General features: G+C 38.6%; 1 protein-coding gene and 1 pseudogene across 6 annotated transcripts in view; one reads left to right on the top strand and one right to left on the bottom strand.

Moving 5' to 3' along the window:
- The window catches only part of LOC117025062 (60S ribosomal protein L12-like), a 39,928-nt pseudogene extending 28,949 nt beyond the window's left edge, over positions 1 to 10,979 (bottom strand).
- MAST4 (microtubule associated serine/threonine kinase family member 4) overlaps positions 1 to 21,372 on the top strand; it is a 390,562-nt gene that overhangs the window by 61,205 nt on the left and 307,985 nt on the right. The window contains exon 1 of one of the 6 annotated variants that reach the window (XM_033110325.1): positions 10,954 to 11,060. The exons of 4 other annotated variants lie outside the window; for them this stretch is intronic. In XM_033110325.1, coding sequence (XP_032966216.1) covers positions 11,022 to 11,060 — 39 coding nt within the window. In that variant the 5' untranslated portion in view covers positions 10,954 to 11,021. Of the gene's footprint in view, positions 1 to 10,953; positions 11,061 to 21,372 lie in introns of those variants that run through there. One more of the 6 variants, XM_033110327.1, reaches the window with a different exon arrangement.

The following is a 21,372-nucleotide window of genomic DNA, read 5'->3' on the forward strand; positions in this document are numbered from 1 at the left end:
GCTGTTAATCTTTGTAGCTTTTTGAGTTTTAGAAAATAGTATATGGTAGACGTTTTGGTATCCTAGATTTATATATTTGAATTTTGTCCAGAAAATGGTGAATGCTTGAGATGGAGAAATCCCTTCCAGTAACTTTTAAAAACATTTTAGTGGAACATGTTAAGTGTAACTTCTTGAAGGAATAGACTTCATGTTGCTGGAATGTATGAGTATTAGTAACTCTTATTACATGTACAATTCACCACCACAACTAAATCAGTAACTCCATGCTAAAAGTGTATTAGTTATTGTTCTTATACTCAAAGATGGTTAGAGATGCTTTTTGGAATCATGCAAAGGAAGCAACATTCTCACTTATTAATACAAGTATCCTCTCTAAAAGCTGAGTAGTGAAATTCATAACGGGTCTTTAAAATGTGCATTTATTTCTTAATGAATAAAGGTTTTAAAAAATCCCGTCTTCCAGTAAAGTATTAGAATTTCGTTATATTTTTTTCCTTAAAGAACTCTGTATTTTCCCTGATGGGGCTTAGGGTAAGGGATCTCTGTATATTGTTTTACAAAATGGAATCATATTTACTCTATTAATTTTGTAGCTAAAACAGTCAGTATACACACATCCTATTGTATCTAGTTTTCTTTAAAGGACAGTTAAAGAGTACAATTAATGTGCTCCTCACAAATGTCCTTTCCTGCTGTCTCACAGGAGAGTGGTGACAGGCGTTCAGGGTTGTCAGGTGAGGTATGAAATCATCACCAGAGTTCGGGTGGTATTGGATAAACCTCACAAAGGACAAGATGAAGAAGGATCCTGTTTGCTTTTAATAATTGAGTCATGTAATGTGTTTAGTAAGGCCAAGACAGATAGGACTTATCCGGTTCACTGAACTTCAATTTCAGGGGAAGACTGTACAAAAAGTGCCCTGTCTTTCCGTGAAAATGCTAGTCTTTGGTGAAAAGAGATTAAAGTCATGTTCTTTTATGGTCACAAGAGTCAGTCCTTTCTTTGCCTTATTATTTCTCATCACCTCTCTTCCTTCCAGCTCTTTTCTCAAGTTATATACTAATCACTTACAGGGAAGATTACAGAAACTCTGTAGTAAGGAGGTCGCCACGATTAACCCACTTAGTATTCCGATACCCTTTTGACCAGTGGTTCCCAAACTTGTCTGCCCAGTGGAATCAACTGGGGAGCTTCAGAAATTACTGGTGTCTGGGGCCCACCCCCAGAGATTGTGACTTAACTGCCCTGGGTCTGATTTTAGTTTTTTTAATTTGTAAAAAAGACCTTCCCGTGCAGATAATTCTAACGTGCAGATAATATGGGAGCCACCACTTACCTCTTCTTCCAAAGCCTCCTTTATTCTCCACCCGCCCTTCTGAGGTCATCCTCCCTGTGTACTTGTGCAGCAACAGCACCTTGAGTGTTTGTGTCTGTGTCTCCACCCTTCGCCCTGCAATTGTTTATTTATTTTCGTGTCTTGGGATCCCATGACTGAATTCGGGTGGGACTGAGTCTTTTTTCTATTCTCAACATCCATCCTAATGACTGACTCATAGTAGATGTTTAGCGACTGGTTTTTGAATGAAGGGGATAAAATATATATATATATATATAAATATATATATTTTATTAATACAATGATTTAAACAAATTGATTCACACACTTTTGATTCAGGTATTTTTACTGCTCAGGTAGGTATTTCTCCTTTACTTGAAGAGTATAGATTTTCTAATCTCCTGTCTTTTCCCAAAGCAATGATAAGTATATAAAATTAAAGAGGAATGTATTCTGTTGTATGGTATTAGCTTCAGTCACAAAAGGCAGCTTTAGATAAGGGGACAAAGGGGACTTCGTCTGTGTTCAATAAAGCTCAAACAAGTGAGTGTAAAGTGTTGTCAATTTCCAACGGAATAGTTCCCTGTTGCCTTACTTAAAGAATATTAATTTACCTAATTGATGATAATCTGCTCAATTTATTGTAGCTTTAAAAATGAAAATCAGTTACCATATCAAAATATTCACTGACGTGTCGGGGACTTTTAAATTTTTATTTTATTTTATTAGGTGATAATGGGATACATAATTGTTAATGTTTGATTCTAGCAAAATACAATTAGTTTCTTTGAAACACATTGTGCATTAATGATATCGTTAAGATTAATGAATATAAATGAATGAGCTGGGGATTTCAGATAGAAAATAGTGACTTTATATCAGTCTGTAAAACTTAAGATAGATGTCCTTTATTTTTAAGGATGACGTGCTAGAGTCCCTGCTGCATTTTCATGTGAACTAGGGAGAAATTAAATCTAAGAAATTAAATCAGTTGCTAGGGTCAAAGTTTTAAAACACATACTGTCATGTTTTGGGGGGGAGATGATTGTATATTGAGTTCAGTTAAAGAAAGCCATCAGTTAGTTTTACTTTAAGAGCATTTTAAAGACAGCTTTTAATAAAAATTGCCAGGTCCTATTTGTATAAAAGTGCATATATATTTTGGTGCTTTGAAAAAATAATCGTGATAAATCATTGTTCATTAAAATTACATATGCCTTTATAGTGTTACTGTATATTCCAGATACTCTCCTATAGACATCTATTACATTTATATTTTTAAAATATTAAGATAGACAAGTGTTTGTTTTTCTTGAGCTAAGAGATGGAGAAAGGAAAAAGGGAGAAGTCTTAGAGAAGAGCAATGGACTATAAATACATAATCTGACCCACAGAATCATATGGTATTTTGAGTATTAATGTGTGACTGTATGTTCTTATAGTATAGAGAGAAACTTTGCCACTAAAAACCAAAACCAAAACACAGATTTGTATACAGTCTGTGAAGTTGTAATTTTAGCACTGTGTTTTCAACATCTTCTTGCTGAGGTAAATAGATATAAATATTGTATCTTCAGGAAGTGCTTAATGTGACTTCTCATAAGTAAATATCCTTGGTCTGACCTTCATTCAATGCTTCTATTTCTCTCTCTATATGCATATACGTATATGTGTGGATACGCACACACTTGGGTTTTTATTTGTTTATGTGTCTATTTGAAAGTTTTGTGGGCAGCCCTTGCCCTTGAATTGCTATTAGAGTTGTGGTAGGATGGATGATGAAAATATAAGAGGAAGGGGTGGGATTTTAGAACATGGCTGCTGTCTGGGTGCTGGGTCCCAGCCTGAGAAGCCTGAATTCTTTTGTTAGCTCTGCCTTTTTACTATTTTCATGACCTTGGGCTCTTCTTTTAATCTCATTGCCTCACTTTCCTTGTTGGCAAATTATACCAGTCTCTTCCCTTTCCACTTCACAAGACACTGATGAGGATTAACGAGGTAGATTCCAGAGCACATTTTGTGTTTCTTTGAAGAGTACAATTAGGGGAAGCTAGAAGACAGGGTTAATATCACAGAGAAGTGGGACCCACACTGCTTCCTGTGTTATATGACAGAGTCCTAAGGAATACTTACTCTCCGTGAGCTGAGAATGAATTGCAGGCAGCAGCCCCATTTCTACTCACTTCTGAATCGGATGACATGTTAGTGCAGGATGATGGAAAGAAAGTCCAACCAAATGTGGGGAGTAGTGGAATGACAAACAGGATTCAGGGGGAACATCTGACTTCTGCATGCTTACCTGAAAGAAACCTAGTCATTTTTTTAAAAATATTTTTTTAATCCTTTATATATATAACGCTCAGACCTATTTGGCTCCTCTGTGTGTGTAGTAGAGGCACCAAAAGCACTTGGCTATGTGTGTTCTCAGCTCAAACCTCAGAGTTAATCTAACCTGGTGCCTTCAGGTAGAATAAGGCTCTGGACATAATAGTAGGGTTTAAAACAGTCAGCTTGCACAAGGCTCTTTAGATCTATATTGTGATGCATGCCACAATATACACCTACGGTCATAGAAAGAATGTGTGATTACTTCACATGTGGAATCCCATCTCAGTTTTGTTTAGCATGCTGTGTTTGGTCAATCAGGTTTTAATTTCAAGGTGACTTGCTTGGTTTTTCTCCTTAGAAGATTTTCCAGATTATTTTTTTACCTTGTGTTTACTTTTTTTGAGACATTTACCTAGGTAACAACACATTTAACATAGAATTTAGCTTCTTGTGTAGGATTAAAAAAAAAAAAATTAATTCATGTATAGCCTGAAAGTGCTTTTATAATCTCTGATTTAGTAGCTATACTTGGAATATAGAGGATAGAGTTCAAAATTTAAAATCATAACCTTTCTTCATGTTTTATCTCTAGGTATATCTCATCACTTTAGGAATAATTTTAGAAAGGCATCTCTGTTTAAGAAGCTCATAAAATGCTTCATAGATGCCAAGGGTTTTATCGTACATGCTGGGGGTGCCAAAAAAAATGTATACACGACTTGTATTCATCTTTTGTTATCAACACATATTGAGTATTACAATTTTAATACAGTTTTTTCCCTTCTTAAAATGTACATATATTTTTTTAGCACCCTTTGTATACACACACATACTGACATACTTGTTTCTAAAGTTCATGTAGTTGGTCGGCATCCTATAGTGGCAGCACTGCCAACATAACTTCACTCATTTACTCCCATCTTGATCTGTATGTTAATATGAAATATAGGGGTTTGCTAATATATGAGCGCATGGTCCCAGGGTTAGCTGTGTATCATTTAGAGATGAAGGGACATAATTGAAAAGAAAATATGGGAGCTATTTCTAATTGTCAGGCTTTCATAAATGCTCTCGTACGCAAAAAATGAAGTTGTATTACCCTGTTTTATTAGAAATGCTATATTTTGTTGGATCCGTGTGTTCGCAAAGTAGAGAATATTTTCCTGCTGTGATTGATGTTAGAGCGTTTATGAGGATAGTCTGCTATATTTCATATGTATATGAGGGTGTCATTGTTAAAATGTTCAAAAGAAAATTATGTATGTGATTTATATTTTATTATTTCCTCCTAGGATGTAAGTTTTTCAATACCATGATTCCTGTCATATTGTCAGTAGTGATTTGATGGCTAATATGCCAGAAATAATTAGATAAAAAAAGATGATGCCACCGTCAATACAATATAGCTTTCTTGTGAAAAGCCTTACACGGAATCATGCATGTTGCATCGTAGAAATCACCGATTGCCTACATTTAAAAAGTCTTCAGGATTACAGGCACGATGGAAAATGGAGCTAGATGCAGGAAGCGTGGGATGCAGCATATTTTATAGGCATATGCTTGCTACTGACCCCACCTGCAATTTTTGCTAAATGGAACGTGTTTTAGAATATGCTACTCTTTGGATAAATTCAGGCTTTGGTGTATTGTTGGTGGGAAGGTGTCAGATCTTCTCTTTTCTTTTTGAGTTGGAAAAATTTCATCTTTCCCGGGAAGGCAGCCTGCCCTTTGTTTTAGTCTCCTTCCTGACAGATTTAAAATTTTTCTTCTTTGGTGAGAAAGAGGCACATACAATAAGAATGGCTATTTCTTAACCTTTTTGTCCTTAGAGATGAGAACTTGATTTTAAAATTTCAAATAACTATTTAAAAAATATCGGACAAGGTAATTTATGGTTTCCGTGTTTTTTTCCCTGAGTATCATATCTCCTGGGACTTTAAATAGAATGGAACCTATTTCCAGGTGTCTTTTTTACTTTTGAGCATTGATGACACTGGTGATCAGTATCTGGTTCACTTGTGTGTTACTTGGATAAATAGTAAATATTTCTAAAGATTACACATAATAACATTGGCTAGTGATACTGTGACACTACAGTAGTAGTACTAGGAATGAAGATGGGTGTCAACCTTAGCCAAGTATTTAAATTATTCTTGGAGTGAACACGAGGGTTGTATTATGGAGTTTGGCCCCGTGCTTCAGCATGTCCCTGGGGTCAGAACGCAGCTTCCTGACTTGGGAGAGGGGTGATGTGGAGGGTCTGCTGGAAGCTCAGCCCTGCCTTCAGCCTCTCGATGTCCCTGGGCAGGGCGAAGGAGCCTGGAAACCAGGAAGAGGGCTGAGTGGCGCGGGAAGCACATGCTTGGGATGGTGACGGCCTGGAGGAGGGAGGGTAGTTTGGAGACACGGCTTTGGGGTCAGGAGAGAAGGACCAGGTGTCCAGAGTGAGTGGTAGGGGCTGCTCTTACGGTGAGCTCAGTGGGCCCAATTTCCCAGTTTCCCAGGAGGTGGCCTCCTCCTCTTTGCAGCCTCCTGATTCTGAGCCCATAGCAATACCTTCATTTTACACAGGAGAAACTAAAGCTCGGGGGAGTAAAGGATCTTTCCCCAAACTGCCAGGGTTTCTCCTCTGCAGAACCTGACCGGGCACTGGCTGTCAGTACAGGATACTTTCTTCAAAGGATGCTGGAGAGTCATGACTTACGGAAAATGAAGGGAGAAGTCCAGGTTGGAATTTCCCCTGCCTTTCTTCTTCTTAGCACAGCTCAGAACAGGGTGAGCAGCCTTGCCCTGAGTCATCTCACCTGAAAGGAAAGAATAATTTCCAGGGGGGGCCTTTCCCTGGTAAACTCCGGAAAAGATGAAGAGTATCAGACTAGAAAATCCAGAGCTGCCAAAACCCCATAGGTTAATGGGGATGTGTGTCATGCCTGGCACAGCAACTAGCATGGTGCCCTCGGGTTTATGGAATTCACTTCATTATACATAAATATGTTATACGTAGAGCCATATAGCTTTGGAGCCAGGAGGATGAAGAGTTGTTCAAACTCCGAATGGAGCCCCTCGAGGCCCAGAGACAGTCAAGAAGAAAGTAGAGGCCACACCCATAACTTGTCTGTGGCCAGCTCTTAAATTGACACAGAGGTGCGACTGTATTCACGGAACTGGATGCTGGAGACATTCTCATGAATGGTTTGTTTCTCCTGTGTAACTTTCTATGACTTTTCTATTACCTTTCTAACCTACAGCACACTCGCTAGGCACTGGCATTCACCATAGGAGTGGAAAGAGTAATCAGTGAATGAATCGAGGGATTTATCCACTTGGCCATATTGGCTTTCCTTGGAAATGAACATAAATAGAGACATATGAACCCTTTGGTCTATTGTCTAAAAACAGGATACGGTAGTTAATGCAGTCTGTAGCTGTTTGTCCTGCTAAGAAGCAGTGATAGCTGCCACACATACAGAGGAAAACATTAAGGGGACATCCCACCACCAATTGTGGTGATGGTTCTAGAAATCACATTCTGAGCACGCTGAGAACTCTGACTTGTGGACAAGTTACAGAGGTACTTTTCTGACTCTTCTTCCTCTGGCTGCCGCGGAGGTAGAAACCTCCTCCTCCACCAGGAAATGGTCCTCCCACTCCCCTCACACTTCACCTCCCTTGGCTTCTGGATAAGTGATCCAGGAGCCGAAGGCTAAGAGCTGCAGGCAGGGAGTGGGATTAGGCTGGTGGCGTCCAGTGGGCATGGTTAAGCTTGGAAACACCCACCATCTTTGGTTTTTACAAAATTCCTCACAGTGTTCCTCCCAGACATTCCCCCAGTGAATATTCAGTTGCTAAAAAGTGGGTAGAAACAGATGGTACCTTTACTTCAGAGTAACCAGTGTGGAACTAGTGAAGAAAGGTAACTTGTTTCCATATGTCTGAAAAATATCTGAGCATGTCAATCAGGTGACAAACCTGTATCCTTGTGCCAAAGGACATTACTGTGGACAAAATCTACCCCCTTGTGAAAATGTACGCAAACCAATGCTTCCCACCCCTCCCCTGAGTTTCTGTTAGAGTTTGGTGGTGTTTTTGTTTCCATGAGCCATTTATTGTAATAAGGAGTAAAATTAAATGTGAGCCTTGTTACAGGGCCCATAGCGTTTGCGTATTCTGTGAAGTAATGCTCTGTGGTTATGCCCACCACAGAGTCAGCACGTGCTGTTATCCATACAAATAAGTTTTTTTTAAAAATCAAGTACCATGAAGCCACTGGCTTTAGAGTACAAGTAATAAGAAAGCCTACCAGATTTTATTTGACTATACATTCAGGTTGGTGCTTTGTGAATTGACTTACAAGATTGTGAACATAGTCCATGAAGGTATAAAATGGCAGGAAAAATGAGTTTATTAATGGAAATTAGGCTAGACCCTAATTACCTGCGAGTAGTGTCATCATTTGAAGTTTTTATTACATTTTAACACATGGCTTATCTTGATGAGAAAAAAATATAGCAAAGGGTAAATGTAGCAGTTTTCCTTTTACTATTCCCTCCGCTAAGCCATTATTGCTCGATGTTATTTTTTAGCAGCCTTTCATTTTTGTCCCAAATGTTTTTGCCTCTGGCTGGTTTTATTTCTTTAAAATGTATGTGTATCACTTCTCAAAGTGATCCATTTTGACAGGTAATCGATATTTTTTCATACCAGATTTGATGGTGCAATGGTCATAATCCTCATCGTAGGCTTAGTTAACGGTTGAATACTAACCTAGGTTTTTATCTCAAAATATTCCTTTGTTAAGAAACATACGTTTCACCCTTAGCCAAATTCCTTTTTAGTCCTCCCACCCACTAAACAACTCTAGCTGCCAAGTGCCTACGATGCCTAGAGTCCACTTATCTGGGATACATGTCACCTGACTTTTTACAGCATGTCCTTGAAATGTCTTCTGATAGCACTTCCAACTAGCCTACTCCATTGGTCACAGAAAAGATACTAATACTTTTTTTTTTTTTTCTTTTCTTCTGGAAACCTGTGATCTTTATTTCAAGGGGAAAATCTTCTCTTTACTGAGAACTTGATATTCTCCATTGGACCCCACTTTTTCAAAAAGGACCCGCTCAGTTAAGATCACTGTCCTCAGCCCACAAGTACACTTGTGCTTGGCTTTGGCTTTTCAAAGTTCAGCTTCTTTGGTCAAGGTGTTTTTTTTTCCCTAAAATAATTTAGGACTTCGTTACACCTCTGTACACAGATAACAATGACACTCTAAGTTGGTAAATATATTCTGACCTGCTGCCAAGGCTCTTTGTCTGAAACAACACTTCAAATTCAGGGAACTGTTTACGCTTTTCTCTCGGGAGGATGACTTGAGGGAGAAATGGCAACAACTGTCATTGCTTTTGTTTTCATTGAAGAGAAAGGTCTTCTTTCTTTAGGAAAAGATTAAAGTACAGGCGGGCCTGTCAAGGACAGGGATCACCAGCTTTGCAGGTTGCCTGCGGATAGCAAGCCCAACTCTCCCTCCTTGCCCTTACAATTTTTGGTTTCATTTCTTTTCTTCTTCTTCTTCTTCTTCTTTTTTTTTTTTTTTTTTGGTCTTTCCCTTTAAACAAAAACGTAGAGCTTTAAAAAGTCTTTTTAAAACAACTGTTTGTGCTTGAATTTGTTGGTACATTTCGGCTTGAGCGATGACCACATTGGTGCTGTTTCTTTGCTTTTAGAGATGACATGACTTCTCCACATGAGAGAGAACTAAAGACTCTGGAGTTTTCTCCCTTACGTGGTATCAAAGGAGCATGTCTAAGTTGTACAGTACACGGACACCCTTCTCTGCTGATGCCTCTGCTAGTGATGGCATTTCTTGACAAATTTTCTCTTTGTGTCCGGAGATATAGCGAAGACCATTAGGGAACATAAAATGCAATCAATTTTCCTCAGTGGTTAGATTCATAAATCCCTGAGCTATTTTTAATGACGTAATCTAATCAATTGATATCAAGCCTAATAGTGTGTTGACAGCCAGAAAGAAACAAAAAGCTGGTATAATAGTAGGTGGAGGAGTAAGGAACCATTAGACACTTTCCTCCCCACCCCCACATTTAGAAATCACTAGATATTTGGACTAGGTAAAATCCAGGAATTACTGATTTTTTTTTAAATTATGTCTTCTTGCTGACTATCTTTCTTTCAAGAAAATGACTTTGTCTAGTGAATAGACTGAAGGAGGAGGTGATTCCCAGACAAACCGCAGATAGTCCTAGTATCTGCCTCTCAGACCAAACAATTCTCTCAATTTAAATATCTTTAGAATGGAAATCAAGGGGGAATAATTTATTATAAATTGGTAGTATCATATATTGTCACTCCTGTGCCAGGCCAGTAATGAAAACTTAATATTCATCTCTTGGTTGCTTTGAATTGAAATAAGATGAGGATGAGCGGAGTAAACAAGCTGAAACAGACTGTGAAATTGCACATGATGGGAATTTTTTTTTTTTTTAGCGGCTTATAGACTATAAATAGGTTAATATTCCACCTAATGATGGCTCTTAGAATTTCTTCTCCCTTTTCACATTTTGGTCAGGTATCCACAGAACTAAGTTGTTATCACAAGGGAAATTAAAATCTAAAATGTTTCTATCTTTGGGCTAGGCACTGACTGGTGAAATATTTATGTAAATGAATTGGCTTTCACGCTGGGAGGTGTCAAGTGTTCTCCTGTGGCTGGAGAGCGACCACCCTGAGCCCTCTGTTTTCAGGTTTTCAGGCAGCGTGTGTGTGTGTGTGTGTGTGTGCGTGCGTGCGCTCTGCTACGTTTTTTCTCTGATGCCATCAGAAGACCTGAGTGCGCCAGGCATGGTGGTGCTGCTTGACTGACCAGCTGTGCCCTAGTTTCTCACCGTCCCAGTCAGTGGCTGCCTTTTACAGAGGTGTCCGTCACCACTGATTTACTTAGCCTCTTTGACCTCATAGTTGCTCAGAAGGGGCTTGAGCTGAAGCCACTGCCAAAAGCCATTTACTGGTCGCCGGGAATGCCAGAGCCAGCATTGTGAAGAAGAAAACAGGGATCCCACAATTTCCTGTCTGAGAGCAAGAGCCTCCTCCGCCTGGATAAACGCATGCATTAAGGTGCCTGAGCCCACTTGCTGCGCTCTCCCTCCGAACTGCAAGCATTCGTGATCTCCGAAGTTGCTGGAGTGAATAACTAAGCGGGACCAGCTGACTGCGGGCTCCAATCAGCGAGAGCGTGATGTAAGTGCTTAGCAGCTGCCGGCTCTGAATTAGCGTGCCGAAGTAGAGGTAGCACAGCATGGCTAGACTGTTGTGAGAGGCTCAGAGAAAGCGGAGGGGGAAATGGATGAGTCCAGCATTCTAAGACGAAGAGGGCTCCAGGTAGGAGATCCTTCCCTTCTTGAAATACAGCATTGTCAGTGGCCGGCCATTGAGGATTTCGAAGTTCCCTTTTCATTCCTTTCCTGGGCACAAATATGTGCACAGTTCTTAGTAGCCACTTGGCAACGTGATACGTGAAGTCTCTAGTTACCGGGCTCAATGACACATCACAGGGTTCAAACGAGAAAGGCTCTTTTGTCAGAGTCAGTGGATGCAACTTTTAGTTGGATACTTTGGTGGTTTTTCTGCTGGTTGTTCAAGAATAGTTAAATTGTGGCTGGCAGTGACAGCTGATGGGTCGGTTTGGCATTCTGTCAAGTGTCTGGGAAGTCTGTCGAAGGTAGCAACTCCATTCAGTTCTGGGAACACAGGACCCAGTTTTGTGCTGGGATCCACCTCCGTGGGGCCGCAGCATCTGTCTGACCGCCTCGCAGATGTGTGCAGCTGCTGAGAGTTTTCCTCCTGTCAGTACAATGAAAGTTTCTGCTGGCAGTTCCATCAAAGTTCAGTCTAATTTGTTTATGTTGAGATGAGGAAAGATATGTATCTTATTGCCTTGCTTTTTGTGCCCAACTTTCTCTAATTAAATCACTCTGACTTTAGTTGTACAAATGTATTCCAAGTTAAAACTTGGCAAATTGGAATACATGAAAAAAAGAAAAAAAAAACATCTGTTGGCAGTTTGTAAGTTTAAGGAAGCCAAGACATAAGTATGTTCAAAATTAGTGTTTAACTCCTTGGTAACTCTTTTTTTCCTGTTGTATAAGTGACATTTTTCTCTATAAAAGAATCTAATCATTAACTTTTGTCAAACTCTCATCCACTATTTTTGAATTTTTTTCTTAAGTGTATGCTTGAGAATACAGAATACACGCACGGCACGTGTAGAAATGCTTCCAGATATCCCTCAATGGTCTTTGACTCACAGTTGGTCTGGCTGTCTGTTTTTCGTTCTAAATGGCAATTATTAATATTATTCCTGTTACTCTACTGTTTTAAGGATTATTTGCAGGTAAACAAAAGAGGGGTTAAAGAAGTTGGTGTTAAATGTCATCTATTGTTCCAAACCTAAGTAAACAGACTGCCTCTTTAATGATTTTCAGTGTGGTCATTGTTTTGAATGTACAGTGTGGTTAGTCACTGCTGTGGATTTCCTTTTCTTTGTTTTCATCACATTTGTAAAGTTCTGGTAATGCACAGCTGTTGGTGTGGGTCCACATCCTCTTTGGGGTCACTGGTTAAATATGAAAAGTCTCTTTGTTAAAAAGATGATAAACTCCAATTAAACTTCTAAGGGTTCGGAGTATTAGTAAATTGATGGCAATTCTGAGAGTTTTCTCCTTCTTTTAATTCACTTTAGATAATTTTTAAATGCATTTTTGATATGACACTTCTTTTTTTGGTTTATTTCTATAATATATATTATCACAGCTTCAGAGGATTTTGGTGAAACATGGTGCTTTTGAGAAGGGTAGATTTTATAGACCTTTTAATTTTAGAAATAAATCATCATTGTGGCTATTTAAAATATGGAGTTACTTTCTATCTAAAAGCTTTGCAACGAAACAAAGGAAACATTGCTTGTTAACATAGTACGTAGAGTGTTAGAGCTTTATTGTATTTACCTACTTTTACTACACCTGCCATAACTTACATAATCGATAAAGAATGTCAGCTTTCTATTATGAGTGAAATAAATGCCTTCCCTCTGTGAGAAATAACAATATAAAAGTGCTTAAAAGTTCTGCCACCTCACAGTTATGACTTTACTTTTGCTTAAACAAAGCCTGTTTTTATTTTACTTCCATTATATCTAATATTTTTTTAAAAAGACATCACATATACAGTGTAGCTGTTTTTAGAAATTCCCACATAAGGAAACTATTTACAAAATACAAGATGTAAGTATTTATTTGTATTACAATAGATGTCAGTGTGGAGTTCATAAGAGTAACGCCACCTAGTGAATTTAAGAATTAAGTTAATTTTTGTAACAGCTCTATATGACGTCAGAGGGGTGGGTAGTAGATTGGGGGAGGGGAATTATCACTTTGTGAGGGGTATAAATGTGTAACTGCCATGTTTCCCTGAAAATAAGACTGGGTCTTATATTAATTTTTGCTCCAAAAGATGCTTTAGGGCTTATGCTCAGGGGATGTCATCCTGAAAAATCATGCTAGGGCTTATTTTCCTGTTAGGTCTTATTTTTTGGGAAGCAAGGTATTACATTGTATTGTACACCTGAAACTCATTAAAAATAAGAATTAAGTCAATTTACAAACATGTATACATATATAAATGTTTCACATAATATATGTATATATAGTATATATATATTATATAGTATATATACTATAGTATATGGTATATATACTGTAGTATATATAGTATATACTAGTATATATATACTATATATACTATATATGTATATACTATATATATACATAGTGTGTGTGTATATATATATGTATATATATAATATATATATACTATGTGAAACATTTCTACAAGCAAATGAGGTACACCTGTAGTAAACCTAGGCAGAAACCTAAACATTTGTATTTTTAATTCTACTAGGTAACCTTGAACAAGTACCCCCTCGGTTTCTGTTTATTCTTCTGTAAAATGCACACTGTAACATAAGACTTTTGAGTGGATTAAATAGGAGATAGGTATAATTAAGCTTTTTAAAATTAACGGCCAATATATATATATATATATATACTAGCATGTAATAGGTACTCAGTAAGTATTATGTTGTTGAAGAGTGCTGATTTCTGTTCTTTATAACGTTCCATGTCATTACTAGCAAAATGAGATAGTTATATTTTTACTCCAGGTTTTCCTGTTTGAATTTGTCTTTAAGTTAGAAGAATCACCAGTAAAGACAGTAAACATTATTTATTTACAGGGATCATTATGACAGGCTATAAGATTTTATATAATAACAAGAGTCTGTTGGTCTGTCACACTGAATACATGCTTAGTGTTAGATGCTTAGAAGTGGAACTGACCAGTTCTTTAAATAACTTAAAGTCTCGTGTGAAAAATATAGAGCACCCAAATATTCTAATTCCCTAAAATTTAACTTGATAATAATATAGTATATGTTTACTATAAAATAATGCAGTCTACATTTGGGACCTATTTTTAGAATTTCAGTTCCTCTGGCTCTTCAAACACAGCCATGCTAGTAGTGTATTTAAAATTTAGACTTTGAAAAATTATTTTTAGTCAGAACATATAATTTCTCAAGGCATGACTACCTCATAAAATGGCAACGCGACTGAGTTGTTCATCTTAAGTGACTGCACTTTTCCATCTTTTCTGTGGCCTGTATTAATATTTCCAGTACTACTGATAGCACTTCAATCACTGCCTTTGAAATGAGAATGAGAGAAAGAGGCCCCAATGGCTTCCACTGTTAGAATCTGGGAAACTTTTCAGATTGCATCTCAAAACATGGGAAGCTCTGAAGGATAGATGGGCTTGGGCAGACCTTGGACTTGGGGCAATTTGAATTTCTAGACAGGTCTAATTCGTCAAAGGATAACTCATTCTTTTTGGACCTAATATCCCTCAAACATGGATCATATTTTTTAACTGTCAGGGAAATTAATTGTTGTAGAGATTTCTGTTATATGTTTCCCTTTTATTTGTTTTAATGAAAGTGTCCCTTATCCCTAATGTGATGGATCCCAGGGCTGGAGACAAATGAACAACAGGCATCACTAAAAAAAAGGAGGAGTCACTAAAAGAGGGAGGGTATCCCTTGAGAGACCTCCTGCAGTCCTTTCCTGCCATCCTGTGCTTTTCTTTATCTGGTGTCATCTTCTGTTGATTTCCCCCCGCCCCCAATTAAATGCTACCATTTCAGTTCACTTCTAGACTGTCACTTGTAGCCAGAATATATATATATATTTTAAATCCTATATGATACTGTTAAGAACTAAGGTTTTATAATTTTGACTTCTAGATTTACATTTAAGGTTTTTTTTTTTTTGTTTCATTGGCCTCTTTCCCCCCCACACCTGACCCCACCCCCCCGCATTATTTGAAGCAACAACATGAAGCTAACATTCTTACCTTGGCCTAGGCTCTGATTTTCCACTGGTCTTGATCTGGAATTCAATTTTTGAAAGCAAAGAAGCAGGTGGACTGTCACATTCTGACTGGGTATCAAACTACTTGTGTTTCACAATGCCTGAATGTAGGTCATTCCATTCATAATGTCTCGATGTTTCTTCTGTGTCAACTTTAATGTGATTATGGATGTGTTTACACTTTACCTGAACTTTAATAGCAGGATCATTACATGGGAGTATTACTCTGTCCTTAGTCATTTGAAGACTCTGGGTTATAAAGAAGAAGCCCAGCTGGAGGGTTATAATAGAAACACTTCTGATAATAGCACTTTGAGCTAAGGTTCTTTTGTTTGTCAAAGGTTCCAGAAAGGCATAACGACTTCTTTGGGACATAAAAAAATCAAGATGGTAAATGAACTTACAGTAGTTATGAGCACCTAACTCATTAGACCAGTTATGGCCATATCTCAGTGGTGTTTCTTATCCACTGGAGTTCAAGTTCTGTCTCAGAGATAAAATACGATAGTTTTAGTTTCCTGATCCACAGGAAACTACTGATCCACAGGCCTGCTCTCAGCATCTTGGTTATCCAAATTCTTATTTTGTACTCGAAGAATTTTGTTAATTTTAAAAAAAAAAAAAAAAACAGTGAAAAATAAACGAATTTGAAAGGCAGAGTTGGAGATGAGACCTGAAAAGCAGACCAAGGGTAAATTAGATGTGCAGGTTTACTCTGTCCTAAGGTAGATAATAGAAAGTCACGTGGGGATTTTAAACCAGGGGAGTGAAGTGGGGATCTCGGCTGACAAACAGGATGGATTGGACAAGGGCCGATTGAATGAAGCATTACTTTTAAAATTATTGAATTTATGAATCTGTTACATTAAAACTATAAACCCATTGAGGATTAGTGGTTTTAGAGTCACATATGTGTCCAGTGACAATGAATAGCTCTGTCACGTTAGACAAGTTTTTTAACTGCTCTGATCTCTATAACCACATCTGTAAAAAGGGATTTAAAAAAATGAAGTGTTTCAAGATTGAAGGAGACTAAAGTAAATTTTTTACTTTAGCATCGTATCTGGCACATAGTACTTACTCAGTTAACCTTAATTTGCTTCCCTCTGTATTGCCACCGAGGCTTGCATAAATGAGGTTTTACGTAATTTAATGTGAGTATCAGGCAGGGTGTGGCAAGAAAAATGATGGCGTGCATGAATTGGATGACGTGAGGAGAGTTTAATAAAAGAGACTATTTAACAGGTGTGGCCGGGGTGTAGGGAGAGTTTAAGAAACGGTGCAGTAACCGTGCTAGAAGCAACAGGGGGCCGCTAACATCACTAGGCCTGAAGGGAGTGATGGAGGAGCAGTTACAAACCTGGAGATAGAAAAGGCATGTGACAGGTGCCTTAGATGAAGGGACACAGCCAGCCCATGGTGACTCCACGGCCAGGGGGACATCTCAACCTTTCTTCCTCTTTCCTTCTGAATTCTTGCTGGTGTTTCCCATTGGCAAACCTAACCAGAAGACAGAAGCGGAGAAAGGGAGTATGTATGTCATCTGAGTGTGCGAGCTCCAAGGCCCATTACAGGGTGGACAGCAGACCTGGATGGACAATCAAAGTACATGCAGCATGGTTTATAATGAATGTGTGTTGATTATAGTGTGTGTGTGTGTGTGTGTGTGTGTGTGTGTGTGTACAGGATAGCCCTGTGGGATAGCAGGAAAGAGCATGCCTGAGCTTTGGAGTGTTCAAGGCCATCCTTGCTACTTAGCTGTATGATGCTGGCCAAGCCAGTTAATTCCTACCCAATAAAATATACTTATTTGCTATAATACACCTTGCTCTTAGCATTTTGCCAGCCAAAATCAATGTTCAAATTTCATAGTGCAGATCTCTGGGGCCTGACCTGCGTTCAAGCATTTGAACGGATTTAAAGCTGCTTTTTGTGAAAAGTTATGCCCCCCAACTGTTTCTTACTTTTGTGTAGTGATGCCTTTCCAGTAATCCTCCTGGAAAAATGTTGCTTCTTACCTTCCACTTCAGTATCTACCTGTAGCACATGGGTCTCTTTTGAGTCAATAAGTCAGGAGACCTGCCCTTCAGGTCCTGCAAGTAGTCTCAATTTTGAATTTCTCTGCTGTACAGATCCTGGCTCAGAGAAGTGATATGTGAGAGGAATAGCCCAAAAGACCTCTTACCCGTCATTTCCCAGGTTCCCTGAGGTCTGCCCTACAGCAGGTCCTATCGCACTTAGACTGTCCGTATCTGCTCCCCTAGAAATCCCTTTACAGTATTACAACTTCACATTATGTCCTTGCCTTTTATTGAGGGTTGCTAAAAGAAATGGCTGTGAGAGACCACTTTGCACTTTGTGTAAAACTCCCCTTGAAGCCGTATCCTTTATGTTGTGCATTGTCTCTTATATTAGGCCCACCTGAGAAATTAGCTTCGAGTTCAGTACTCAGAAAGTTTTTTCCTCCATAGGTGAACTGGTTTGCTTCTTTTAATCGGATAGAGAGCTGGCTGTGTCTTTCCACTTGCCCAGCTGATTAGAACAGAATTTCATAGTCAGTTGAGATAGCTTTCCAGATAAAATGAGCCACTACCTCTGCACGGCGAGCTCTTAGCTCCTCCTTTTAAGAGCTGTGTGGTTTTATTTATTATCGTTTTTTAATATCTTAAGATGCCTGAAAATATTTCTCAACCTAAGACCTAAAACTTCACTAATGTTGCATTTTAAATGGTGAAATTTAAATGAATAATTTTTGAAGATGAAAAGAGACTAAAAGACCAGCTAGTCAACAAGCTAGATAAACTATAAATAGTGAGAATTACGTGAACTTCCAAAGATAAGCATGCAGCAACCACTCGTTTTCTTGTTGGCACCAGAGTCTAAAGAAATCAAATAGGGTGTTTGAATTTACTTGAAACTTACATTTTGAATAAATTATAAGTAATGATAGAGCTTTTTAAAATGCCTTAGAAGTCATATATTTGTATTGGAAGCAACCAAGAGCAGGGAGACTGGCAAATAACTCGTGAGACACACATGTTAGAAAACAATGCTGCTATTAAAACCATGCTTTTGACTAATATTTAATGATAAGGGAAACATTGACAATAATAATGCCAAGTTAAAAAAAAAAAGAACAGGTTACTAAACTGTATGCATAATGTATGTACAACTGTGTAAAAATGTGTAGCATACGTATGCACACACATGCATATATGTATGTGTGAGGCAGGGCTGAGAGAGAGAGAGAGAGAGAGAGAGAGAGAGAGAGAGAGAGAGAGAGAGAGAGAGAGATGACAGGACAGCCCCATGAGAGAGAAGGAAAGAGCATGCCTGAGCATAGGTCTATGCAAGGCCATCCTTGCTGCTTAGCTGTATGATGTTTGCCAGGCTGGTTAATTCCTAACCAATAAAAGACACTTATTTGCAGAATTGCTGAGGATTAATTAAAATGAGCTAGCAAAAAGGTTAAAAAATATCCATCATATCTAATAATTATTAAGAATCTATTTTCTTTTCCTTCATTATCATCAGCATCTAAAATAACAGGAAGAAAATGCAGTAAAATGTTAATTCATTATATCCTGATGGTGGGAATCATAAGAATTATTTTTCTTCCAACTGTTCAATAGTAAGCATGTATTACTTTTATAATCGGGCTAAGAAATGGGTCTGGGAGGCCTAACTTAATTTTTTTGTTTCATTGTCTAAGAGAAAACTTTATACTCCTCACTGCCATCAATGAAAGGCTCTTAAAGACTGCTTGTTTTTGTTGTTTTAACTCTGTTCGTCTTTCTGGACGTGAGAAAGGTAAATTAATTCCATGTGATGCATACTGTGTTTCCATGAAAATAAGACCTAACCGGAAAATAAGCCCCAGCATGATTTTTCAGGATGCCATCCCCTGAACATAAAAGCCCTAATGTGTCTTTTGGAGCAAAACTTAATATAAGACCCCGTCTTATTTTCAGGGAAACACAGTAGCGCCAAATCTTAGGACAGGAGTTCAATTGAGGCTGCCCTTTTGAACCATCTGGAGAGATTTCTAAAGCCTAGGGCCTAGATGCAATCCCTGTCGGTTCAGTTAGCACCTTTCAGTGGTGAAGCCAGGGTTGAGACCAACTGCTGCTGGGGGGTTGTGGGTCCAAGGAACTCCCAAGTCATGGTATGTACCACTTCTGTATCTCCACTGTATGTCTGGCAGGCTTTACAATGTATGGCAGAGTTTTGGTCTCCTTTCTTCTATTGAGACCTGGGTTTCTTTTTATGAAGAGGTGGGTGAGGGGTGGGTATATTCATTGTACGTGTTTCTTGACTTCCCACATAAAGGCAATAGTACTAATGTTAGAGCTCAAACCATTAACCAGCCCCGCTCGGGGCACAATTACTATAGCGGTGTGGCTGGAGGCAGCCCTGGGTCATTACCCTGAAGGGACCCAGGGCACTGGTGGTGTCCAGGTGCAATTTTACTTTTTTTTTTTTTTAAATTGCTGGCACATGCTCTGTGGTTTACATCAGGAAACCACCTCAGGGGCATGGTAAGACAGTTGTTTTGCCCCTTGAAGCATTCTCCTAATGCTCAAGATAACAAATGCCTGCGATTTGGAACCCATATCATAGATACTTATTAGTAATGTACATTCTTGTGTTCTCAAAACATTTGCTATTCTATTTAGATTGTGAATGTGAATGCTTCTGATTAAGGCCATCAAGGACAGAGTCCGTGCTTTGTCTTTCTTTCAATAATTGTTTAATAATAATAATAATAATAATATAATAATAGCAATAGTAGCATATGTTGCACAGGTTTGTGTCAGAGGACTGAGTGTTGTGTCTTAAATATACACTGTTGCACTTTTATTCTAGGCTCTGGCAGTACAGAAATGAGTGCAATATGGTCCCGACCTATGAGGCTTTTATAGTACAGTGGGAGAGACAGACAGCAATTTCTGCAACAGCAAGTGCCACAACTCATTTTAGTCACAATGGGGATGGAGCCCAGTTCTGCTGCAGGAGGCCGGGAAGGATTTGTGGAGGTGGGGATATTTCTGCTGGTTGGTGAAGGATGAACAGGTAGGTGCTGGTTAGGCAAGAAGGGATTTCCAGGCAGGGGAAACAGCAGGGTGTGCAAAGGTGTGGTGGCCACACAGGTTGCGCCCTTTTCAAGGAACTGCAAATACAGCATGTGAGAGGCAGGAAGTGATGAGCAGAGTCCCAACAACAATGACACATTGAAAGATTTGGACTTTTATCCAACAATAGAAGCCACTTGAAGATTTTAAGCAGAGTACAGAAATATTTGACCAGTTGTCAACTGTTCTGTCAACTGTTAATGAAGAATGCCTTGGAAGAAGTCAAGAACAGCTAGGAGGTTAGAAATAAAGAGGTGAGAAATGATACTCCGGATGTGATGCTGACAGAGAGAAAAACAACTGAAGGTGGAATTAACAGGACGTGGTGACCCGTTGGGGTTGTTGGTAAAAGAGGTGGAAGAAGCTGGAGGTGACTCTCAGGTTGCAGGTGTTATGACTAGAAACAAATAAGATGGTGAGAAGATGATTAGTTGTTCCTGCGTGTCTTGAGTTTGAAGCACCTGTGGAAGACTTCAAGGTAGAGATTTCAGTAAGCAGTTGGATATATGTACGGGCTTAGACTTCCAAAGAGAGGCCAAGCCTAGATATAGAGTCTGAAGTCATCTGCTTTAAATAATTAATTGAACTAGACTCTGAATAAAGAGAGAACACAATTTCTCCCAGACTAATAGATTTCCGTTAGAATAGCTTTCAAGAATTACTATGAAGTGTATTTTAACACTTATTTTGCAGGACTGGTTAAAATTGCATAGAGAGCAAAGTAGTTTTATGGTTTAGTGTCAGGCCTTGAAAATAATGTATCCAATTTTGAAGATTTTTTTTTTTCAAATTGCTTCCAACTTCGACAATTTGCCTACAAGTCTCATTGCAATACAATTTTGAAAAGGCACAATGAAACATCTCAAACTAGAGGCTGTAATGGAAAAAGCAATTCATTCTTAAACGAAGATGATGAGGTTGGTACTATATTGCTTGAAACAGTGAGTGAATTTAAAACCTGAGTGAGATTACATCAACTTCAGCCAAGATTTTTGTTCCATTTGAATGGAATATCTGTAATTGAAGATAGGAGGTGCAATGAAGAGACACACAACATATGTACAATTGTATCAATTT

The sequence above is a fragment of the Rhinolophus ferrumequinum genome, chromosome 7 (assembly GCF_004115265.2).
Source record: "Rhinolophus ferrumequinum isolate MPI-CBG mRhiFer1 chromosome 7, mRhiFer1_v1.p, whole genome shotgun sequence".
Lineage (NCBI taxonomy): Eukaryota > Metazoa > Chordata > Mammalia > Chiroptera > Rhinolophidae > Rhinolophus > Rhinolophus ferrumequinum.